This window comes from Populus alba, chromosome 17, assembly GCF_005239225.2.
Source record: "Populus alba chromosome 17, ASM523922v2, whole genome shotgun sequence".
Classification (NCBI taxonomy): domain Eukaryota; kingdom Viridiplantae; phylum Streptophyta; class Magnoliopsida; order Malpighiales; family Salicaceae; genus Populus; species Populus alba.
This window is the reverse complement of record NC_133300.1, coordinates 8,575,282-8,602,455: the sequence shown is the minus strand read 5'-3', so window position 1 is coordinate 8,602,455 and position 27,174 is coordinate 8,575,282. Positions and strand designations below refer to the sequence as shown.

At 31.0% G+C, this 27,174-nt stretch overlaps 1 protein-coding gene and 3 pseudogenes across 1 annotated transcript; 2 read left to right on the top strand and 2 right to left on the bottom strand.

Annotated features, from left to right (window-relative positions):
* The window catches only part of LOC118038144 (probable beta-1,4-xylosyltransferase IRX10L), an 83,430-nt pseudogene extending 56,256 nt beyond the window's left edge, over nt 1–27,174 (bottom strand).
* Nucleotides 535–2,318, top strand: LOC118038136 (protein NUCLEAR FUSION DEFECTIVE 4-like; annotated as a pseudogene).
* Nucleotides 7,259–9,569, bottom strand: LOC118038138 (peroxidase 51). The gene is made up of 3 exons (XM_035044430.2): nt 9,218–9,569; nt 8,022–8,213; nt 7,259–7,922 (listed from the first exon to the last, which is right to left on the bottom strand). Exons 1-3 carry the CDS (start codon nt 9,419–9,421, stop codon nt 7,347–7,349), a joined length of 972 nt encoding a protein of 323 aa, XP_034900321.1. The 5' UTR covers nt 9,422–9,569; the 3' UTR covers nt 7,259–7,346.
* Nucleotides 20,388–20,703, top strand: LOC118038147 (protein transport protein Sec61 subunit gamma-like; annotated as a pseudogene).

Below are 27,174 nucleotides of genomic sequence, written 5' to 3'. Positions count from 1 at the left end.
AACATATATAAATGTGATCTCAATACCTTTTGGAAAAATGTTATATAGAAATCACAGATTTACTGTAGAATTTGAAGTTGAACTGGCTTCTCCATGTTTTGGACCAGCTTAATGATCATCAAATTAATATGTTAACAGAATATGTGGTTATGTCATATCTCATTTCTTTAGGAAAGGATAGTATGATGATGAGAATTGACATAGAGAGAGGACATGACTGATGATCTAGGAGGAGCTATTTAACATAGAAATCCAAGACAAAATGAAAATGTCATATTGGAAAGAAAAACATGAATGCTTTAAATAAACACTGAACTTAGTGATATTGGTTTGACTGGATTCCCTACGCTTCTAATAGGTGTTTTCGTATTGTATGTGGTTTGAGATAGGAATATATTCTTTGGAATTAGGCTGATACATTCTTGCTGCCACAATCGCTTCTGCTATTCCTGTCTTGCCAAAGTAATTTTGCCTAAAGTGTTCTTTCATCTTCTCATGTGCATGCTCTTTTGGTCCAAGGATTTATTGAACTTTACAGTACCTTGTGGGGTTAAGTGGTGCAATTTCGACCCAAATATATACAATCTAATTTGTATACCTATGCAAATGTGCATTCTTATATTTATATGGAACAATGGTGAAACCTACATCAACACAGCTGCTCTAGTTTCTTGTGTGCAAAACTTTCCAAAGAGTCGTGGTCCTGTTGTGGGAATGCTAAAAGGCTTTGCAGGATTAAGTGGTGCAATCTTGACCCAAATATATACAATGATCCATTCCTCTGATCATGCATCTCTCATTTTTATGGTTGCAGTTGGTCCTGCAATGGTAGTCATTGCTCTAATGTTCATTGTCAGACCTGTTGGAGGTCACAGACAAGTTCGACCATCAGATGGAACAAGTTTTGCATTTTGTATATAGTGTCTGCCTCCTACTAGCTACATACTTGATGGGGGTTATGCTTCTTGAAGATCTAGTTGATTTGAGTCGCATCGTGGTTGTAATTTTTACAATAGTTTTGTTTGTCCTCCTTTTGATTCCTATTGTGATTCCTTTGTCATTGAGTTTTTTCCTTGATCCAAGAGGTCCAACAGAAGAGCCCCTTCTACCTGAGCACCGAAACAAGAACCTGGCAAATCTGGGCAGGAGACCCCTGAGGTAATATTCAGCGAGGTTGAAGATGAAAAACCCAAGGAAGTAGATTTGTTACCAGCATCAGAGAGACAAAAACGGATTACACAACTGCAAGCAAACTGTTCCAAGCAGCTGCAGAAGGAGCAGTGACGGTTAAGAGGAGGAGAGGTCCACACGGGGGCGAGGATTTCACCTTGATGCAAGCATTGATCAAGGCAGACTTTTGGCTTATCTTTTTCTCACTTCTATTGGGATCTGGTTCTGGACTGACAGTGATCGATAACCTTGGTCAGATGAGCCAGTCTCTAGGGTATGATAATACACATATATTTGTGTCTATGATTAGCATTTGGAACTTCCTTGGCCGTGTTGGTGGGGGTTACTTCTCTGAGATTATTGTCAGGTAAGAACTCATTTCATATTCTCCTAAATGCTGGATGGATTTTAATGCAGATTTTGATCTTGACTCATTCTTATCCCTTTTCTAACTAATATCACCAGGGACCATGCTTATCCAAGGCCAGTGGCAATGGCCATTGCTCAACTTGTTATGGCGGTTGGGCATGTCTTCTTTGCGTTGGGATGCCCCGGGGCAATGTATATTGGTACCCTGTTGATTGGACTCGGCTATGGAGCTCATTGGGCAATTGTGCCAGCTGCTGCCTCCGAGTTGTTTGGTTTGAAAAAACTCGGGGCCTTGTACAATTTCCTCACTCTGGCAAATCCGGCAGGTTCACTTGTCTTTTCTAGTCTAATTGCAAGCAGCATATATGACCGTGAAGCTGAAAGGCAAGCTCATGGAAACAATTACCACATTCACAATGGAGGGCCATTTTTTTCAGGCATGTTGGGTCTGAATGAACCTTCAAAGTGTGAAGGTTCCATATGCTACTTCCTTACTTCTATGATCATGTCAGGATTTTGCGTTGTTGCTGTTGTCTTAAGCATGATTCTTGTGCATAGGACTAAGATTGTTTATGCAAACCTCTATGGAAAATCACGGAGTTGACTTCCATTTTATGATAGTGTTTGTGTATTCAGACCAAGGTCTTGATGGATTTCTTCATGTTTGTGGCAACACATTGCCAGAGAGCTGGCAGAGTCAAGCATACTACAGGAAACTCTCAAGTAAAAGTACTATAATATTTATAATGGATTTTATGTTAGTTTCTCTGATTTATTTACCAATTGACCCATGAACTCTTGTAGTTCAACTAGATCTGGATAGAACATTCCGCTTGTACAGTCAAATCCTTGAAGCTATACCAGTGTTAATATGAGAACGCAAGGCATATTAGATCACAAAAACTATTGTATCTAAATACAATAGTCGCGCATCATATTAATTCATATATCACTACACTCAGAATATCAAGGACGTGACAGCCTTCTTGTTGAATTGAAAATGTTGGCAAAGCTTACACACACACGACATGTGATTTCAAGGACATGACAACCTTGTTGTTGAAAATTGTAAGGGAGTTAGAATTGAAAATGTTGGCAAAGGTTATACACGCACGGCGTGATTTTTACAATGTCAAATGTTCTACGTGATCCTCAAATTATAAAATAATTGTTTTATATTAAAAAACTTTCACTTAAAAACGATGTATTATTCAACTCCAAGTATAATTTCCTTGTATGCATTAAATCTGATATATATGATACCTTTGCCACATCACCAAAGAACTAGTCTTTGATTGATGCATCTCGTGTGTCAAGTTCTTCTATTGATATGGTTGTTGGTTTGTCATCTTCTAAATTTAACGTGCCAAGTTCTTTATGACAGATTATGACAGCTCACCTAGTCAAACATCTGGCTTGCTTGCTAGGTAACACTTCGACTACTTCTGATATTTTTGTTGTAATAGTATGATTCTTCTCTCATCAATCTACTGAGTTTTTTCAAAAAAATACATACATGCAATAAAAATAATAAATTGAAATTTTTTTTTTTTAGAGTTTTAAGGATCGTATTACATAAATTTAGAGTTATTTGGAGTTTATACAAATATTACCTTAAGATCAAATATTCTTTTTCGGCTTTGAATAATTACTTTAAGGTTGAATTGTTGTACATCACAATCCGTTAAAATATTTGGTCTCTAAATATAATCCACATAAACCATCAGTTACAAATCTCATAAATCCTTTTAAGAGATGTATTTCTATGCCTTTAAATGCTAACTTTTTTCTTTTATGTTTTTCAAGAGTTCTCTAACTTATGTAGTTTATGTTAGGGGTGAGAAAAAAACCAAAAAACCGATTAAATTGAGAAAACTGGAAAAAAATAACAAAAAAAACTGAACCGTGAAAAAAAAACTGATTAATCCGATTAAAAATTTGAAAAAACCGACCGATTCGGTTTTATAAGTTTGAAACCGAAAAAAACAGAACTGAACAGAACCCAATCCGAAAAAAAATCGAGTCAAACCGGAAAAAAAACCAAGCCAAACCGGTTTGAAACCGGTTTTTGTCCTAAAAAACCAAACCGAACCGAATCGAAACCGGTCAGCTTGAATCGGTTTTGGTTTTTTTTTTTAATTTCAGTTTGGTTATTTTTTTTTATAAAAACCAAACCGAATCGAAAATGATCACCTCTAGTTTATGTACTATTTACTACACAAAAAATAAAAAATATAACATTATATTTATAGAAAAAACCTGAAAACCCTACAAATATTAAAACATCAATTTGCCTCTTGAATAATATTACATATAATGTTTCAGAATAATTTTATAAATTTATTCAATCAAGTCCCTAGTTGATTTTTCTAAGTCTAGAATTGTAATTTTCTATATAAATAACATTTCAGTCCTCAATTTCTAAAACTTATTTGCAATCAAGTCACATTTGATTAATCATCCCATTTTTAATTTTATGACCAATGGTTCTTACATGTGTGACCCATTATGTTCCCTAATAAAGTTGACCAAAATATAAATCACAATCCTAAATAAAATATGATTACATGAATTAATTTATTATCAATTAAATTATTGATTAATTTATATTTGAAATTCAAGTACAATGTCTAGCAACTTGTCACAATCTTATAAATTTATTTTTTAAAATTTATTTTTGATATCAATACATAAAAAATGATCTAAAAACACAAAAAAAATTAATTTTTTGCAAAAGGCTTTTAAACCACAAAAAAACAAACAGGGCAACCTTTCAGTGATTAATTTCTCAATGTAATGGTTATCCCTTCATTATTAATGTTTTAGTTTAGATATTATAGTATGAAGTGTGTTTGCTCTGTCAAATCATATTTGTTCTCAATACCATGTTTATTAATTATTTGAATAAGATTTGAAACTCTTTTCATATCTCATTTTACAATCAATATTATTTTAGAACATATAAAATATTTTTTTTCTAATTCATTTACGGTGATAAATCCTTTATTAATTATTCAAATATCTTTATATAGTTCTTGTTATATCCAATATCTACTCGTTTGTTACCCTTGATTATGACAACGTGTAGTAGGATCAAAGCATAACATTACACACACACACACACACACACACACACACACACTCTTAGTAATCTCAAGTCTAAATATAACTTACACAACTGTCATGTGAGCCTTTCTATAGATAGATGTGGTCTCTCCATATAGAATTGTCATGCAAGCTAGTTTTAGTGTAATTTCATCTCACAAGTGCTTACATATTAGTTTCAAGTATCTCTCATATATTTCATAAATGAAAGAATATAACATGTACGGGTATCAACAATTCTAATTAATGTTTAATCTTAATAGAGTATTGATCAAGAACATTTAGAAACAATGTTTTGATGCAATAAAAATCTCATAATTATAACAACTTTATAATTTTCTTACAAAATATTTTTCTGTCACTAGGACTTTATCTTACTCTAGATTCATTAATCAAATATTATATTCATTAATAAAGTATTTAATGAATATTAAAGATAAATAAGCTTTTCTTAATTATTAAATATGTTTTTACATGAACAAAATGAAATTCCATATGTAATAAATCGATTAAATACATGACATATAAACTAATAGTCACCTCATCTTTAAATGTTAAGGACCAATCATGTTGAAAGTCGGTGGCAAAAATTAGATTTGGGAAATAACATTGAATGCTTGCATGAATAAAATAAATGTCATATATAATCAACTGATTGACTTAAGGACATATACACTGACAATCACCTCATCTTAAATGTTAAGGACCAATCATGTTAAAAATTAGTGGCTAACAAAAACTATCACTTAATTTGGGCCTGAATATTAGTAGAATAGGCAAGGGTTATTTTCCTTGAACCCATCAATGTACAACCAATAAGTAGCCTAACCTAGAGTCCTAGACTTAGAGGTTATGAAATTATTTATTCCTTTCACATTTTATCATGAAATCGCCTTTTCTTTTTTGGTTTTGAGAAGAGGTTATCTTTTCATTTTTAATTTCAAGGACAAATAGGTCTTCTTGTATTTTAAAAATATATAGTGAAATGACTAAATTATTCTTGAAAGCACATTTTTTATTAAACTGGCAACCAAGGGATTTTTTTTATTTTCTTTATTAGTAATAATTAAGTTGGATAAGGGAAATTTTGATATTTTTAATAAATATAAAATATTCTTTAAAAAATCAAAATTGGTTGGCACCATCATGTTAGAGACTACTATAGTCTTCAAGCGACACATGCAATGCCTTCAAATGGCCAAAAGATAGCTTTCATAGTGGTTTTCAAAGCCTCTCACTGTTTTATTTTCCAATGGTATGACATTTGTTAGTGACGGTGTCCTGATTGGGCTCTGACGAGTTTTTTTTCCTTTTGTTTTCTCTCTTTCCTCTCATTGGAAATTGCTCTACCATACCAAAACTGAGAGTTGTCTTGTTATTTTTTTTTGTATCAAATTTAGTCATTCTTCTTTAATTGCTATATATTTTTGTTTTTGGATTTTTTTTATTGATTTTTGTATTTAATTTCATCCTTTAACATTTAGTTTCATTTATTTTTTATATATCATATTTAGTTCTTATTCTTTTGATTGATATTTATTCTTTTTTGATTGAATCTTTTTTCAATTTTAACACTAAGCATTTTATTTCTATGTCGAATTTGGTCCTCCTTTTTGTTTTATTGCTATTTGTTTTATTTTGATCTTTTTTTTGTTTATTTTTTTCTTCAATTTCATCCCTTAATATTTTATTGATTGGGGATTTAGTTATATGGTTTTTTGCAGGTTTTCCTTCTATATGGTTGGTCTTAGCCTCATAACCTGGGTCATTAGTTTTTGAAGATTAGTCCGGGTTGATTTTGGTATCCAAGTTGACTTTGATTTTTTATTTAAGTCCTCTTTTGATTATTTTTTTTTAAATTTTATTCTTCAACATTGGGTTTAGGTGAGGACTATGCTTCATGATTGTTTTTACTTTCCTCTTTATGAAGTTATCCAGGGTTCTCTCATATCCTAGGTTGTTGTTTTAGCTGATTAACCCGAGTTGACTCAAGTTTTTTTTTATGATTTGTTTTATTTAATTTCACCATTTAATATTGTGTTGTCTGAGATTGGAGCTTTGTTGTTTAATTCAATTTGATTTATACGAGGTTATCTCGGTTTTTATGATTAAGTCATGTGTTTGGTAGGCTAACTTAAATGAATTCAAGTCAATTTTTTTTTGTTTTGTTATTTGATTTTTTCTTTCAAGTTAATCATTTAACGCTTTATTTGCTAGGAATTGAGTTTGGAATTGTTTTTCTTCTTGCTTTCCATGAGTTATTACATTTTTATTTAATTTTTGTTTTATTATTAAATATTAAGATGATATTTTTATGTGATATTGACAAATGTTTATTTTTTAGTTGATAAATATATATATTTTTTATATTTGATTTGTTTACTATCATTATCTTTTTTCAATTATACTGTTAAATTAATTGTATTTATTGAACCAAGTTGATTCAATTACATGATTCTTGAATTTTTCTTACTTTTTTTAAAAAATATCACTCAACCATTTTTTTTGTAATGTTGGAAGAAATTTTTGCCACGGACACCTATCTGGTGATAATCTAAATTGGAATCAACTTAATTAATGAAAAAAAAAAATGCACTTCTTATTACTTCAGAACTTTGATGTTCAACACAGTGATTCAATGCATTATTAAAAAAACTTCGAAACAAGTAATTTGCAACCTAGAACAACAATAGATTGAATTTTCAAGAATTAATGACTGTACAGTCTGTCCTGATCCTTCCCTGGCTACCTGTCTTAACTCCCACCCTTCCAAGCTTTCTCATAGCAGTCGCAAAAGCTCCATTAAAATCGCCCGAGTTCTTAGCAAAATCATTGACAGTTGGCTGAGAAGCTGGATCGCTAAACAGCACCTCATCCGAAGTGAACAATCCTTTACCAGAAACCAGATTTTGGAAGTACACGTTGTCAAAGGTTCGTGGGGTTACAGGGTCCATGTCAATGGCTATGCTGGGGTCTACATTTCTAGGACAGGCATTCATCAACTGCTGGGCATACTCTGCGTTTAGAGAAGGGTCAACGGGAGAGGATGAGGAAAAAGAGTAGAGTCTATTCGCAAAGCGGTTGCAGTGGGAGAAGCCTAGTGTGTGGGCTCCTGATAGGGCAATCATATCAATCTGGTTAAGGTTGTTTTTAGCAAACATAGCGTTAAGTTGAGAAAGAGTGAAGTCGGGCTCTGGTAAATTTCCTTTCACAAGTGATGCTTGAGAAACCATGCCATCACGACGTCCTAGTTCTACGTTGAATGAAGGACCTCCAGCCTGAGTTTTGATCATATCAAACCCAGAGATTAAGTTAGTTTCTCCTTTGAAATCGAAATCCTATAGTTAAGAACTTGTGCTGGTTTGTGAATTTCTTACCAGGACAACAACATCCCTAGCAGCTAAAGCTAAAATGTCTGCACAGGAGACTACTTTGGGGCAAGCTGCTTCCACTGCTTGTTTTGCCTTCACTACGGTATCAAATCCATCTCCTGCTAGAGAAAGATTGTCTGGAGCGTCCTTCTCTGCGTCTCCATTTGGTGAGGAAACCATGGTGGAAGCATCACAACCCTGTGATTTCAAATAGGAAGTACACGCTCTATGAGCATAAAAGTCAAGCAGTATATCGCTCAAAATCAATTCAAAATATCCCCTAATCATTTAAAGTGGTTTTAAGTTAATTTTCATACTGGGATTGTGAAAGAACGTGCAGATTGTAACACGGGGACCAAAACAGAGTAGGTCTTGCCTCTGTTCAACCACTATACTTGCTTTAATTTGTTTAAGGAATTGAGAGAAATGTTGCAACATGCGACAATCCAGTTGAATTTTCTTGATTATTAATTACCATTAGGCCTCTTGTAAAGAGCAAAAACGAAGACAAATATAGAAGTGATCGCAGTATTGAAAGCCAAGAGTTTAGGGTGTGGTTGTCTATATTTTGGGACAAACTATTCCAACAGTTTACCATGAAATGATGATGCCTGAGGGTACAATAGACTTTCCACACGTGAAGTCATGGTGACCGTCGACAAAAAAGCTTAAATTCCATCAATGAGATTAACAAGTCAATAATAAATACATGTTTGACCGGCACCCTTAGGGTGTGTTTGGCAGTCACAAGCGATGCAATATTTACCACTTTCAAGCGGGTCTTGATTTGCTACGATTGTTGGTTCCAAATATAACTTATGTTTGTTTTCTATTGGTTTTTTATTCAATGGCTGTATCAGATGCTAACCTCCAATCGTGACCAATAATTTCACATACATAACCCAACAGCCCAGAAACCAAAAGCATATTCATATATCCAGGGAAGAAAAGATAAGAAAGAAAAACACAACCAAAACTAGGAACAAAAGTCTCCTTGTCCAATCAAAGAAGACTACTTTCCCTCTTAACATCCTGTATATATATTATGTATTGCTTGTTGGACTACGCTCCATGAAGATCATTTATGGGACTTGGGCTTGCAGTTAAAAGGCACTATGATCAGTAGCTGGCATTCATGGATGTGAAGAATGAATGATTGATAAGTGCATATGTAGTAACAAAAAGAAGGATCAATATAGTACCGTCACAAAGCAGTCATGAAAAAACAGACGAAGAGTTGCTGGGATTGTAGTGAATGTCTGCCCGAACTTTGTGGAAACAGCCTGCCTCACTATACCTTCCACGTTAGGACAACTAGAGCTGTAGAAGTTTTCCGCTAGTTGTCCCTCTCCCCTTCCCATGGCAATGATCAAGACCACCAGCAGAAGCATATAACCTCTCTCCATCTCCTCCACAAGCCACACTATCACCTCTTTCTCGTGAACACTCCAAAATGGAGATATATTTATATATATATATATAGGCGAACCAGAGAGGAAAAGAAAATGAGAACGCTAGCTTCCACCCTCTTACAATTGTATAGACAAGTTGATTTGTGAACCAAGTCCACATGATGTATGCGTATATAAGGGTCCAAATCCTATTCTAGCCATCCTGTAGTCGTAATCTAGCTTGTTATTGGGTAAAAGTCCTTTTCTTCTAGGTCCACCTACCCAATAAGATATAGCCACGTCAACTTCATTTTCTCAAATTCAACTTGTGCTGTGTAATTATATAATATCCTTGTTAATTCTCAAATGCAACCTCATCTTCTCTTATTATAGATAGGTAGATGTCCTGCTAAAAAAACACATAAGCTTTGAAACAAACAACTTGATATATCATGAAAGTTATGCACAACTGTCCACTTTCAAGCTAGTTCTGTAGGGCTATATAAACAGGTAGCAATCTGATTAATTCTTTGTTTTAACCCTGCTAGTCAAGCTCCAACGCCATATATTCCTTTTCAGTTCGTTGAATGGGTATGGCTGCTACTAGTTTCTAGATAAGACTAGTCCAAAATATACCTTCCTTGCACGTGAAAATGACACAACAACAAATCCTCTCTGTACAATTATAATAAACTGTTCATGTATACTTAAGAAATGACTATCCTAACCTTGACGGGCATAGTTTAATTGGTCAAATTCTAAATTTATTTTATAAAAATTACTAGTTCAAATTTTATAAATTTTAAGGCTACTGGAGACTTTCTTAATCATTAATTTCAGGATCCATAAAATTAATTAAGATATACGCAAATAGGCTCAAATATCTATATTAATCAAAAAAAAAAAAAAAAAACGACCATGCTTAATCTGCTACATATGCCAGGTTAAATGAATGGTTATATAAACAGCATTTGAACTCTTCAAAATCCTACAACTGTAGACCGACGAGCAGATGCCTTGAATATAATACTGCTTTAGTCTCGACTTTGACAATTTCAGAGATTCATTAATTTATTGGGTTTAGATTGCCAAGTCATTAGGCATATTCCTAAGTAGTAACACAACTTGTAGCAGGTGGTACTTAATTTTTCTAGATAAAATGGTTACCGAGTCTTGTAATATATATATATATATATATATATATATATATATATAATATATATATATAAAATCAACTTATAATTTGTTCCCAAAATTCTCTCTTTCGTGCAAAATGCGAAGACTAGTTTCATGGCTAAATAACCTATATTGTTATCATTTGCATATATTCATGTCTAGACATATGACCCTTCACGCATATTTCACCATAAAATCATACAACTTTGCCGACGAAGTTAATAAATTATTGCGATTAGTTATGTGATTGCAAGAGATGATGATTATGTGTTCGCAATAACCCAGCGTGACATATGCAAGACTATGACATTAGGCAGCTGCATGTTCTTGTATTTCACCAAATTAATCATTCACTATGTGCTTAATTTTAAGTTACATAAAAAAAATAAGCAGTAGTCATTTATTTGAAAAAACCCTTTGGGAACTTCAGATCGACAACAAGAGAGTTGAAATTTTCATATTTTTAATTAATTCTTCCACCCACCTCATATCACTAGGAAAAAACAAATCCTATCATCTAGCAAGACCAGGTCTTTTATGTTCAAATTTCAAAAAAAGTTTGCTGGTCACTCGTAAGATTTGTCTAGAAGTGTAGAAGCAGACATGAGACAGAATGAAAATCGTGTTCCTTTTTTATTGACCTCTGACATGTAAAAATAGAACTTATATATCATGCAGTTCATATAACATAAGAAATGTTTGGTGCGATTAGAAAAACTACAATTTTAAGAGTTCCTCGAGGTAACGTTGCTTCTTTCTATATAGTTAACAACTTGATTCTTGGTTTCCATATGACTTGGGTCGGTGTTATCTACAACATCAACTTTGTCATTATCTGCTATATTATTTTTGGGAGATTCAAATCCTTCAATATGCACCTCCCCTCAACCAAATTGGTAGCTCCTGCACATGAAGGTTGCTTCATAGCAAGTGAAAACGAGCAGCAGCCAATGGTTTTGTAAGAAAATCTGCCAATTGATCTCGTTTAGACAAGAAAGACACTGTAAGCGATTTTTTGGAGAACTTAGTCACCAACATAGTGAAAATCAATATTTTTAATGTGTTTTATTTGTACATGAAAAACAAGATTGGAAGACAAATATGTTGCTACAAAATTGTCACACCAAAGAGATGGACACTTAGGCAATGGAAAATAAAAGGTTGACAATAGGGACTGAAGCTATTGAATTTCAACTGTTGTGTTGGATAATGATTTGTACTCTAACTCGGTACTGCTATGAGCAATTATTTGCATTTCTATAAAATGATGTTTTTGCCATGAAATATGCAATACAAACCAGCACTACGAAGATCATTAATATCCTTTACCTAATCAACATCACTATAACCATGAAGAGAATAACCATAATGACTTGTAATTGATAGGCCAAACAAAATTGTATCTTCAAGATATCTAAGGATCCATTTTATAGCATACCAATGTGGAACTCGAGGCCGGTTCATATATTTACTTACTTGATGCACACTATAAGCAATATTTGGCCTTATAAAGTTGAGATAGTGGAGAGTACCAATAATACTTCAATACAATTGAGGATCTTTAAAGATACATCCCTCCAATTTGAAAAGATTACATGGTGTGAATATAGAGGTGGTGCATGGTTTAACTTTATTTAGCTTGACTTTACATGGAAGGTCAGCAATGTACTTTTTCTATTAGAGAATAAGATCTTTGCCATTTTGTATAGTTTTCACTCCAAGAAATAATGATAAGTAACCCAAGTCTTTGACAGGAAAATGAAGTGACAATCAACGAATAAGTCAAGCAATAACACTATAATTTAAACCGGTAATGATAATGTCATCAACATAAATCAAGACAAGTTAATGTTGGTCATCACCATAAAAAGTGTGTAGAGAAGTATTTGTTTTGGAACCCTGAAAACCATAAAATTATAAAGATTCAGTAAAGCAAAAGAAACAAGTTCTAGGAGCTTAACGAAGACCATGTAAGCTTATTTTAGGCAGCACACATGATTTGGAGAATCTGGATGAATAAAACCTTGTGGTTGGTGCATATATAGTTCTTTATTAAGAATGTTATGGAGAAAGACATAATAAATATCAAACTATTGTATAGGCCACCAATTATTTATAGTAAGAGAGAGCACAAGTTTGATCTTACTTGGCTTGATGACAAGGTTGAATGTATCTATAAAATCAACACCTTGTTGGTGGTTATAGCTTTTGGTAACTAGTCGGGCTTTATATCTTTCTATGTTGTCAATTGCATGATGTTTAATTCAGTATACCCATTTATTGTCAATAAGATTGCAAGAGTTACGATGTGGAACAAAATTCAACGTAACATTGAAGATTAAGACATAGAACTCAATGCTCATTACATGTTTCCAAACAGTAGCCTTTGACGCTTCGGTGAAACAAGATGGTTCAATAACATGGTCTGCCTTAAGAAGGAGAGCCTTTGGAAGAAAATACTTTATCATGCCATCAATTAAAATTTTAGGTTTCAAAAGGTTATTTTTATGATTTAGTTAGTATATGCCATAATGGAGAAAGAAGTCTAATCTATATGGTCAATGTAATAGAAACATGTTAAAGAGATGCATAATCAACTGTTGAATTTGAAATAATATGTTGGATTGGAGCACGAAGATCATTAAATTGGTATTGTTATGTGACAAGAGGAGTATGAGAATGATGATCATATTCTTAAGTGTAACACCATGTATTTTAAGTATGATTTCCATCTTTCTAATTGTCTTATACATGAAAATTAGAGATATTTTTTTTATATACAACTATAAGAACTACCTTAACTCAATATCTAACAATTTCATTAAAAAATGCATTGGTACACAAACTCCATTTACACTTTTGTGTAAGTACATTACTTTTAAATTTATTTACATGAAATTTATTTACTAACATTCACTAGATAATACTAAAACCTATTCAATATAGAAAAATTAAGTAACTTGATATGATTCATGAAAAGTTATGATATCTTAAAAATAATACCTATAAAATATACAAAATCATAAAACTCACAGTGATTACTTATGTCCTTAAAATTACTAACAATTATCAATTGTAGAACCAATTTCACCAACTTTTTTCTTATAAATATATCAACCTATGCTAGATTTAAATTTAATATATTTCCATCAATCATTAGTGAACTTTTTATATTATCATGGTACTCATTTAATAATCACAGTTAGATTATAGTAATTTTTATTCACATCACGGTTTGACTCATACTTTAATTTATTTTCTCAAATGTTTATACCCTTTTGATTTCTTGAGTATTCAATTTGTTCCAATCAATACTCATATTATTTTAACTTATCATATATCATTTTGGCTTTCCTCTTGTAATTTATTTTAGATACATATTCATGTTCTCTTAACATATATATATTTTTTTCATTTTAGATTTTTGTGTAATTATTTGTAGGAAAACAAAACATTTTAAAAGTCAATTGTATTGGAAAGAAAAAAAAAAGGTTTATTTTTTCGAAGGAGTTTTAATTTATTTTCTTTCTAGATGGCTGCATTTATTTTTAGTTATTGTTTTACTATTTTCATTGAGGAGAAAAAAAAAAGCTAAAAGAACAGTTTTTACGGGAGAGGGAATTCAAACTCGTCACAATCACAAATTTTTTTGAGCACACGTTTTCAAAATTGTACAATTTGACCATTCTAAGAAGATGAAAAAACAAAAATGTTTTGCAATGGCAAACATAATGGGACCAAAATGTCTCAATAGGCCACATTATTTCCCTGTACACTCTAAGTATCTTGAGTTGATATTAGACTGGGACATGTAAAAGCTTAAAAGGCCCAAACAAAAATACCCAACACGCTTTACAAGTCAGGGTGCCTGCTATTGGCACACTAGAATTGCTAATGACACAACCACCAAGTCGTAAGATGATAATAATAGCGACATTCCCTCAGTACTTCCTCATTGATAATTGAATATTTCATGTCAATTATGAGACTCTAATGACATAATTAATAGGTTGTAAATGGCAAGAGCTCTATCCCTGTATTTTAAATGTAAAAATTAACATGGCATTTGTTAATCTTAATTTTTCATTTGCTTATTTAATTCAATACCTATGATGCATTTTGTAACAAATATCCTGGATTATGTTCGATGAAATATAGATTTTTTTTTTTTTAAGAATGAAGTACACCTTCTATATTTAAAATGATATTCGCAACAAAAGATATTATACCCTAGACAAGTGCATTTTAAATAATAATTAAAAAAAAATTATCTCAAGTGTTTATTTTATGATTATACTTATATTAAAAAACAATATAGATTGTTTTATAGTAATAATGTAGAAATACTTTATTTGTCTATCCTAATTGGAAAAATAGATTTGGAGAAAAAAAGGAAGCATTAAGTTAAACAAATTAATATCTCTTAATATTAGATTAAATAAATAAATAAAGCATTACGTTTAACAAATAATTTGTGATTTAGTTCATGGGTTTATTGTGCTTAATGTTATATTTTTTAAGATCAAGGTTTCAAATCCCACTGTGATGTTAACAATTTAGATAGAATTAAATAGGTAGCTTGTGCTATGCCACAAGCCAAGTTAATTTTTTATTATAATGTAAAAAAGAATGCTCATGTGATGATACTATTTTTAAGTTAGAAAAATACAAGACCCGGGTTATTAATTCGAATGTGTTCAACAATCTTGGTTAATTTAATAATATTATTAAAAACAACCAAACAACAACAACAACAATAATAATAATAATAATAAACAACAAAAAATGTGTCAATGACTAATCGGAAACAATGAACACTTGTTAATATTACGAAAATATATCATCTATATATTCTAAAAAAACACGATCTTATTTGATAACAATGTAAAAATTTAGTGAGAACATAACAACATTATATCAAGAAAAATAAAAGAAATCTGAAACTTAATTACAACAAAGCAAAATTTAAAGCATGAAATGAAAAATTATTTAAAAAAAAAAAAAAAAAACTTGACTGAAGTCAGCATGCTAAATTCATAGCCTGATCATAAGACTAAAATAACTCTACACAGAAGAAATTGAACAAAAAAATTGAGATTGACTCTCAAATAAATTAAATGATGAAAGGAAAAACTAAAAAAAAAACTTAACTCAACTTGAGATAACTCGACTAACTTGTAATCCCAATGAAAAAAAAATATTTTTTAAAATGTATTGCCCCCAATTCAAATTGGTTATAACTAAAAAAAAACTTGATGAAAATACAAAAAAGCCCTTGGATGTTTTTTTTTTTAATTTTAAAGGTCAAGTGATTTCATTATGCATTGAGATTGTTAAAAGAGCGAATAACCCTGGACCATAATTTTAATTTTTTTTGTTTTTAAAGTTATTTAAGTCATTTTACTAAGCATCTAAATTATTAAATGAGTGATTTATCTCTAATATGATAATGACAAATACATTTTATGGAAAAGATATTTTTTTCCTTTAATAACCATCTATGATTAAATTAGCCTTGGTACACAGTATAACTGCATTGATGGCTCTTAGTTTTTTCTTTCTTTCTCTTTTTACCATAGATATTGACTAAAAGACAGAAATAAAAACACATGTTGAGTGTGGAAAATTAGCTCAAGTTATTGGTACGAAAAACATTAAGGGTGTTTAAAAGTATGATAATAGTTATTTTTAAAATGTTTTTTATTCGAAAATATATTAAAATAAAAAAATTATTTTTAACATTAACACATTAAAATAATATAAAAAAACCTAAAAATATTAATTTAAAACAAATAAAAAAATAATTTTTTTTATAAATACTTTTAAAACATTAAAATAAATAGTACTAATGGATATATCTCAAGTTTCTTGAAAAAGAAACATATATCGAGTGGACAATTAATTTAACATAGTCCTATGAAAAAAGTGGACAGAGTATGTTTATACGTTTTTATCTTACCGTCCCTTGAATTAAATAATTTGTTTAGAGAGAGAGAGAGAGCTGAGCAACCATGTCAAATATATACAATCCAAATCATGAGATCGAGGTAAACCAATAGAAAGAAAGAAAAAAAAAAAGTTGAAGTCCAATTTCAAATAAATCCAACATAAAATGATGAAATTAAAAAAAATATATCAATTAAAAAATGAACAACAAAAACACCAAGTAAACCAGGCAAAGAAAACCAAACTTTGTAATTTGAATCATGCATATGAGATGACCCAATAAAAAGCAAAATGAGAAGCATTCCAAAGCTCAATTCTAAAACAATCTAATGTTGAAGGACATAACATAAAAAAATATTAAAGTTAAAAAAAACTCGAGCCAACTCAGGCTAACTCGTTAAATTTGCATTATAAGTGATAGGACTAAGATAAAAAAAAAATGGAAAGGAAATCAAAGAAAATCAGAAAGCATAATATTGAAAAACATTAAACTTGAAAGATGGAACTAAAAAGAAAATCAATTCTCAACAGGTATAATGTTGAAGGATAAAATAGAAAAAAAAATATCAATTGAAAAAAAATTTCAAAGTAATTTTTTTTAAAATAACAAATAAAAAGATCCAAGATAACTAGGGTCATTTTAAAGCTTCACAAGAAATCTGATAGAAAGCGAATAAAAAAAGATTAAAGGATAAAGCTAAAAAAACATCAGTTAAAAAAAACACATGAAAACCTAAGTGAACCTTGTAAACCTGAGTTAATGTCTCAAATTCATAATCTATAAAATTCTTAACCCAGGCTAAATTAAAATTCTTAATTCCCAACCAATTTAATTTTAAATGATGGAATTAGTAAAACATATCAATTTAAAAAATTAGCCAAAGAAAATTCAATGAAGAATGACAAGTAAAAAGACTTGAGACAACCTATCTAGATCATTTTTAAAATCAGTGAAAAAATAAAATAAAATAAAAATAGAAGGTGTTCAATCTCTAATTGAATAAATATAGAAAAATGAAATTTTAAAAAAAAATACGAGCTCAAATTAAAGGGAAAAAAAAACTTCGGCGAACCTTTTAAACCTGGATTAGTCTCAAAAACTTATAATTGGTTAAATCTTATACTCATGCTCAATCAAGAAACTTAACTCACAACCAATTTAATATTAAATAATGAAGTTATATATATATAGCAATCAAAAGAATAAAGACCAGATTTGATAGGAAATAAAACTTAAAAATTATGAAATTGCAAAACAAAACCAATTTAAAACATTATCTCAAATAAAAGAAATAACAATAAAAATAATATGGATGAAATTTGAAAGATGAAAAAAAAAAATTAAATGGGAATGAAATTGGAAAAAAAAAACTGAAATATTATATATTATTTCAAATAAAACAACTAGTAATGAAACTAATAAGGACCAAATTTGAAGGAAAAACAAATGAAAAGATACTTTAAGATTTTTAAAGGCCAAACATGAAAATCAAGGACAAGAAAGAAATAAGAGGATAAAAAGAAAGGTCATCAGTGCCAAACCAAAGGTCTGTTGGTCACTAGCAGTCTCGCATTCATCACCTATAAGGTGTTTGGGCTACTCACTTGCTGTCACGTGCAAATATTTTTTTTAAAGAATACTTATCATTTATTAAAATATAAAAATGTCTCTGAGTCACATTTATATCAACCAAAAAACTATGATGAAAGGAAGAAAAAGCTTCTAGATGACAGTTGAGTAAATTTTGGATTTAAAGGTAATTAAGTTTTTTTAATACGCAAAAAATTAAAAAGACTAAAAAGCCCTTAAATATAAGTTTATTTTCTTTTATTTTAAAGGTAACTAAGTGATTTTACTATGCCAAAAAAGAGAAAAGACCAATCTATGTCCATATAATTTAAAAATGATAATTGTATCATGGTGACAAGATCATTTTTTACCTATGCATAGCTCAAACGTTTTTTGGTTTAAAAGCAATTTTGTAATTATTGTATTGCAATGAATAGTGTTCAGTATCTTAGTACACAATAATTGTCTTTTTAGCTTTAGGTTTTTGTTAATGATACATTGGAAATGGTATGTGCAATGAACCTTAATCAGATCGGCAATCCATTCATCCTCTCCTATACTCATCATTTCCTATATATCATTGGTTCCAGCCCTAGCTGACTGAATGGTGGATGGAACATTGCATCTCATTTACTCTCTTTTTGTGTGTGTGTGCGCACGCGTGTCTATATATATATATATATATATATATATATATATATATATATATATATATTTTGAGGTGGGTTTTACTGTGGAGAAATCACAAGAGTTTTATTGGATCCTAATTTTCAAATGTCTTCCTTTTGTAAAGTTGGTTAAAAATCCTAAGAAATAGAAAAAAGTTCCATTTTAGATAAGCACTAAATTTTTTATGTAGGGGCATTTAGGTCAATAAAAATTTGAAATCATCTCATCCTTTTTTTCTTCACTCTGTTAAATCCTAGACTAGACTATGAGTTTTTTTTTTTTTAAAATGTTTTTTAGCGTAGAGAAAAAAAATTGATAAACACAATAGAGAAAATAATTGGGGATATTACACCGATTGCCTTCTACAACATGCAAGTCACTTATTACACCGAAGAATGTTATTTCTTAGTTGTCATCTATGACACACGAGTCACAGATGATATCTATGAATTTATGCAAAATTAATACCTAGAGCTGCTTTCTTTCCCTTTCCCCCCCTTTTTTTTTTATCTCAACACATCCAATTGCCTCTCTGGTCTCCCCGTCGTCTGCCCCCCCTTCTCCTTACCACAAAACACCACGAGGTGATTTATTACGCATACCTAGTCATGTTTCCCAATGCTTCCACATAATATAATGCATTATACACCTCAATATCCAAGACAAAATCGATTGATATGCAATATTATTTTACATACAACATATTTTTAATGTTATTATGGATGATGAATACTAATTAATTTTTAATATATATTCATTAATCGGTATAGGAGGCTAGGAAAACAACAGTGACTATCTGTGAAAATATCGATGGGATGGAGGTATTGTGGCCAATGCTACACTTAATTTATGTCTTGGTGGACTTCAAGAGATTGTGGAGGCTGGGCATCGTAAAGTGGAATTAGCAGAAGATAAGATTGTTTATCATGGGAGTGTTGGGGATGTTGGTCCATCCCCGAGCATCTCAGGCCCGTCCATTAGCATCCCAGATCCATCGACAAACATCCCAAGTCTATCCACAAGCTGGGATGATATTGGATGTTATAAACTCGTCCTTAAGTTAAACAAGTTGGGGTGATGCTCCAAACTCATCCACGAGTGCTCCAAGACTTTCAATAAACTATGGCGATTATTAGATATAGTTACAAGTTATTATATATTTTGAGAATTATGAATAAATATATAGTTAGTTTAATTTTAATAAAATATTATATTATTTTAATTGTCAGTCTAATTTTTTTATTTATGATTAAAAATGTTATGTGCTGCTTATGTAAATTGTGTTTTGATGTTGGAAAACTGGTTATTTAAATTGTGTGAATTTTTATTTTATTTGGCAGGGAGTTATGGTAGAAGAAATGTCATAGGATATGTCTCTTAGTTGAGTTGCAGATGACATCTGTGACTTGAGAATCATAATTGGAATTTACAACTCATAGGTTATAGATAATGAATACAACTTAAGTGTCGTAAATGTTATATGAGACTCAATCAAGTATGCTACTTCCCTAAATATTTTTTTGCATATGTAATTTTACTAAAATAATTAATTATGCTAAGTTTCAAAAAATAATTGTTCATCACCCCAAATAAAAAGGGAGATAAATAAAAGAATTATAAATGGAAGCAATCAACTTAATATTTAATCCATTAAAAAGAGTTCACAGATGATAACATTCGCCTAGTAAAGCGCTGCCACAAACTAGATCATAAAGGTTAGCAATAACAACAACTTTTTTTCTTGTTTTATTCTCTTTCAAAATTTAATTGAATTGATCATTCTAACTAAAACAATGCATTTCATTTATGGGTTATTTCAGATTTCACAAAAGTGGTATTCCGTACAACAATAGGATTCGTAGAGATGGGATTCACAGGTTTCATCGTGAAACTCATATTTATGCCCTTCAACAACACCATTGTTGGTTCTGCTTAGGTAAATGATTGATCTATCTAACTATTTGTTTTTTAGGTTTTCTATTTGATTTAGGGTTTATGTGGATGGTTTGTAGTATGTTACAAATGACTTATGGTGCATGTAGTTTTAGTCCATCTAGAAATTGGATTGTTGTAACTATGTTACAAAATGCATATGTTTTCTCGCCTTCTACTAAAAAATAAAATGAAGCAAGGTGTTGTCAATTCCTACAATTATTTTAAGGTATAAAGAGATATATGTTTTGACTCTTTTTCCCTTACATTTCATAAGGTTTTTTTTTTCTTGTAGGGGGGCGGTGGGAGTTTCATCTGAATGATCCTTTTCAACATAAACAAGTTACTTATGATATAAATATTATATGTATGAATGTGCTGTGCTTACATAGACCTTTTTTTTTTGTATCAAATCTCTTAACTTGATCTTGTTAAGGACCTACCTTAAAATAATATCTTGAAACTTTATATGATGCGATTCAAGCAACACTAAGAGATCTATTAAAGGTTTTAGTTTGTCTAGTGACAAAACTTAGGGCTAAGAAGTTTAAAGAGGTATTCAATGGACTTCTTCAAGACACTTGGACCAAGGTGGGCTTTAAAAATTTATTAAATAAGAACAAACCTTCATTAATTTAATTCATGTTCAAAAAGAGCTTGTTAGTGGGCATACAAATATTATATAAAAAAAAATAGAATAAGAAGATTTCAATTTGCCAATTTTGTCCTTTCACTACTGTTTTGGTCATAATTGGAGCTACCAAAGGAATTGTAATGCACTTATAGCTGTATTGAAAAGTATATATCCATAGCTTTCCAATGAAATATGGCATGCATTCTAACTCATTAAGTCGAGAGAGAACCATGCGTTTAAATTTTGGCTTTGATTTAGTCAGCAAATTACAAAAACAACTTTAGTCGTATTTAGATTGGGCTATTATTTTATTTATCTTTTAGTTATTATTAAACATTTTAAAAATATTAGGGCCTCTATTTAAATTTGGGTTTATTGAATTATTATTATTATTATTATTATTATTATTATTATTATTAGGCTTATCCATATCCATTCGGGATATCCTAATATACTTGGGATTCTTTCTAGTATGTATATATTTTTTTGTAGAGACTTTCTAAGTAAACTATTTTTTAATAAAGAGATCAATATTCTTGATATCTTTTGTGTGGTTAATTAATTCTCATACTAAGTTTTTTATTAAACTAGCAAACTCTTTGAAGGATTGATTAACTTTATTGTGATTTATACTACTCATTCCTGTATTTTTATAGGCGTAGGGTGGGGGTAATCATTGCGTATAGATTTGATTCTCCAATGTAGGTTCTTATTATGTTAACTTGCAAAGCATTCAAATTTGATTTTTGCATATCTAGTTAGGTATTTGTATCAGTTGATATTAGAGCTTATGTTATTATTAGGTTATATCCCTTTAATTTTTATTTAGTGTCGTTTCTTGATTTTCTTTCTTCCTAAGTTCAGCTAGGGTCTTCATATTTTATTGTTCTTGATTTCAACATAGAGTAAAACAAAAAGGAAAAGAAATCTTGTTTTTGCCAAATTATATGGATAAAAAAAAGAGAGGAAAATTTGAACAAGAATTTATTGAATTGACAAGTTAAGGCATAATAAAAAACAAGCCCTTAAATTTTAGGGTTAGCCAAAAGTTTCTTAAATATTTTCTTGATTCTTGTCGAATAGGCACACACCAAATCTTAATATTGCCGAATTGAACTCTTGTTTTCTTGGATTGTCTTGCCTTGCTTCATTTAAATGTGGGTATTATAAATCTTTCTTGCTTTATTTTAATTTATTTCTTGAAATTCTTAAAATAATATTGACTTCTTGAATTAGTTAGTTTTCATTGAATCTTTAACATAAAATCCATTATTTTTATTTTGTGTCTTCTTTTCATCATTATATTTCACACAAATTTACATTACTATTTGTAAATTTATCCTTGAGTTTTGTTTTGATTAGTTTCATATATTATTTTAATTCTTGAGTCTTTATTATTATAAGTCGCTATGTTGTTTTGATTAATTATTTAATAAGTTGCTAAGTTACCTTTAAGAACATAAGTAAAGGAATAGTGAGGTAAAAGACATAATGAGATTATTATAGTAAAAAGTCTGATTAAATTGTGTGAAACATGAAAGGAGTGACATTAAATCGAATGTAAACACATGAGGGAGTGTGTGAGGAAATTTTTCTTTACTATTAACCTTTATTACAGGTATTCACAATGTCATAAAAAAATATGACACAATCAAAGGTGAAGGATCCTATAGAAAAAACAAGATAAGTTAGAGGTAATGATAAAGACTTTAAATGGAAAGATGGATAAATTGAGTACTAAGATGATGAAAATATGGATGGAAGAACTCAATTGTGAAGTTTTTAACCTTTGGAGATCCAATTTCTGGAAGATAAATTTAATTTATATATGGCTCATAATTTTGATAATTATTTAGCCTTGTCCTTATTAGTTGGCTTCCACAATTCCAAAAAAATAATAATAATAAGAGAGTGTTGCTAGCAAGTTAATTAATTTAATGATAATGTGGATAATTTAAATAATCAGTGTTTAAAAGAGAGTTTTGCTAACATTGTTCTTGTCTTCATAACATCTTAATTTTAAGAGATTGATTGGGTGATTAAGGAAGTTTTTTTTTTTTTTTTTTTTTTCTCTCAGAGCATGTGTGACCAACTTTGCAAATCATTATTATGTAAGATAGGGTAGTTGGCTAGGATATGAAGCAAATAAGAGCAGGTTGTAAGAATGAAGAAACTTTAAATTAGTTGCCTATTCATTTCCTAAAGGACAAACATTGCCTTCTTTTTTGGGAAACTTTAAGGTGCACTGGCTTGGGTACCAAGCAAAGAAGAGATGCTACATAGTAAAAAGATGCAGTTTGCTAGATTGAATTGGCTATCCTTTTTCTTAATGGCGAAGTTTTCTTTCTTTTTTGGATATGATTTCTAATGGTAATTTTGTGAGGTTTGGTTTTCTTTAAAGGATTTTTCTTAAAAAGAGATTTTATTAAGAGGTTACTTTCATGAGAGGATTTATTGAATATTACACTACTATTATTTTGGGTTAAATGGTATCAAGAATTGGAATCTAGTTCAAAAGAATTCACCAAAAGACAAAGAATGCTCCAATTCAAAGAACATGCCACTTTTGAGCACATTTGGCTTCTGATCTATTGCATTCAATGAATTTAAGTAGTGTTTCAAAGCAAGAGTGATATTAGTGAATCCCCAAGTCACTTGAAACAGAACACATAACAGTTTCCAGACCAAATTAGCCAAGGTTAAAAACTTGGTCACAACATGAGATAATTATATGCTAACAATGAAGTTTCTTCACCTATGGCAAATTACAACTAATAGCCACTCCCTTAAACTTGCAGAATGAATCTTTTAATCTGATACATTAAAAGAAAAATCATGATTTTACACTATTTATGAAATAGCCATGTTGACTAAACCAGCTTTTTTGGCAGGGTTAAGGGGTAAATTGCTAAGAATTTAATCAAGAAGCATCAAGTTAAAGCTACTAGCAAGGTTTCAGGTCACCAACTAGGCTTGCGGTCCAGTTTAAGATCTTCTCACCTGACTCTAGGTAAACACTTGTATCATAAGGCAATTTTTGAGCAAGTCCATTCAAAACTTGATGGAAAGCATCTCTTGCTTGAGCAGGTTGTGGGAATGGCATTGCCTGCTTCATTGAAGATGTTGAAAGAATGTCTTAGAAAGCTGCAAAAAACCACGAAGCTTTGATGTTGCTTATTTAGGGGATTTCGTGAATAAAGATCTCTACTTGAAGACCAAGATTTTAAGAATAAAATTTCTGATTACATTTTATTTGTTTGTTATGCAATTTTTAAATTTTGAATAGTCTTTGTTTCCAAGTAAAACTCTATCTCTATTTAATAGTATTTTGAAATCAATAATATCATCTTCTTCCAATTCTTCTTCACGTCTACTATTCTTTTTCATCTTGTGCTCTGCAACTAGAGAATTAAAACCAATAGAAGGGTTTGCAAGCAGTCTCTGCTTCCTCAATATCACTTCAGGTGGAATGGAAGTGAGTATGGTGTCCAAATTTGGAACAACTTTCTCGTCTTCAAATACCTCAATTTCTTCCCATGGGATTGCATCAGCAAAGGGTAAAACAATGTCGTCACCTGTAATAACAGGGATGCAGCCTAATATCACTGTTTCACCAATCTCGAGCTTAATGGGGCCCAGTCAAGGGGACACAAACAAAAAACAACTTGTTGCATATCTTCATAATACGTTGTTGGGTGCTCTGTGGAAATGTCAAAAAGTGGATTGTCCTTGAAATTCTCAGACTACCGCTCATGCACCTCTATAAACATAAGAAACAAATTGATCGGTGATCTCCATTTAAGCCTTTATCATATATAGGATCATTGCTAAAACATGAAATCAATTCTCTCTTCCAATTAGCTTGACAATTGAATGAAGAAGTCCAAATATTTTGACTTCTTTATTCTAATTGAAAAATATGAAAGGGTCATGATTCTTGTTTCATAACCCATTCCAGAAAGGTTTCATTTCTGTTGATATTTAGTTTGAAAATATACTTAAGCCTCACATTATATGGAATAGATTTGAAGTAATTGAACATCTAATCACTTTTTAAACATGTGAGAATCACCTGGCGTAGTAACCACCTTTTGGGTCATTTCCTGCATCATAAAACAATCCTTTGAAGTAAACAAAAATTGACTGAGGTGTTTTTTCAAGAATCAGGTGGGTTTGCATTTTCTGTGGAGAAGCATATGGAGGAACTGTAATGGAGCCATCTTTTTAGAAAACATGATTTCTTTATCCAAACGTTTGCACCAAGGTGGTACATTGGAGCTAGGGAAGAATTCCTCTTTCGATAGCCTTCTCTTCCTGCAAAAAGGATAAAGAATGGAGGAACATAAATTAAGAGTTGATGGAAATAAAAAGAAACTGCCAGAATGCAACACTTTATTACTAATATATAACAATAATTAGATATACCAGAAAGATAGCAACCTCAACAGCTCCTCAGGAACCACATATTCAGGTCAATTGATTCAAAAACTAGAATGCATTGGGAAAATTTGTCAACAGAATCTAAGGGAAACAAGAGAAGGTAAATAAAAAGGAAAAGGTTTACTCACTTGAGAGTGGAAGCATGCACCAAAGTCGTGAGGCACAACAAAAAAGTGATCAGTACCTGCAGTGCGATTCCAATAAGGCTAGTTTGAAGGAATAAACTGTATAGCACTTCTCATCATTCGCAGTGATTTGAAAGGCAAAGGAAGACCATTTAGAGTGAAATCACAAGTTGTATATACAAGGGTATTAAACCATTCAGCTTCCTTGGGATTGAGCATTCGTAGAGGGCTAGATAATAGGAACTGATGCATAAAGATCTTAGTTGCAAACATGTGGGTGAGGCATCTTGGGTCCTTTTGCAGAATCTTCTTGTTGTATTTGCTTGGAAGTTCATAGACAAAAACTTTCAGCCTTCTAACAGGATCATCTTCCAAAACATCTCCGGCACTACCTGCATATTGCATAGCCTGGTCATATTAATCAGAAATCTACTTTTGTAGTTTCTGAATCTACACATTATCAAATTCTGATTGAACAAATCCATTATCCGTAATAGAAAACTTAATGTTTCATTTAAATCAGCAAGAACAAAACCTTCATTTTACCCTTTCCTTGCCCCCACATTTACCAAATCACATCTGATATTGCCAATTGTTTTTATTATCTTTCACATTGTTTTCCACAAGTCCCTATTCCAAGATGTCATGTATGTCTAATATACAATACTTGGACAGTTACAATGGCTTGAGCATTATTATTTTTTACTTTTCAATCTCTAAATTGAGACAAATTGACCCTCCAATGTGATTTAGCTTTCCAGACTTGGGCAGTTCCTCTTCATAGTGCATGTAATAATATAAGGACATAGAGCAAACAGAAACAAAGAGTTAGGAAAGCTCTTTCATCATATGTTATGGTCACCTATGTCATCATTAATAAAAATGTATCAGGTGCTGGACACATTAGCGCCCATCTTCACGCCAAGTTATTTCCCCAATATGGAAACTCAAGACATTAAAAACCTAAAAAATTCAATCATGCTTTTCCTTGACCAAGTATTTATTAGCATACAATCGATTGAAGTATATGCTTAGTCCATCTCAACCAGATATGGTAATCAAGGTGAAGCTCAAAATAAGCCCTATAGAAGTTGAATTTTACTAGAATAGCTAACAATCCTAATATCATCCCTTTCCATCTATCATGCTTCAATAGCATTTATCTCTTCCTTAACTCCTCTCGTGAATGCTACATCAACAAAGAAAGATTATTACAGTACATTCCAGTTAGTTTCAACAATAAAAGTTAAGCCTCAATGTTTCAATACATCAACAA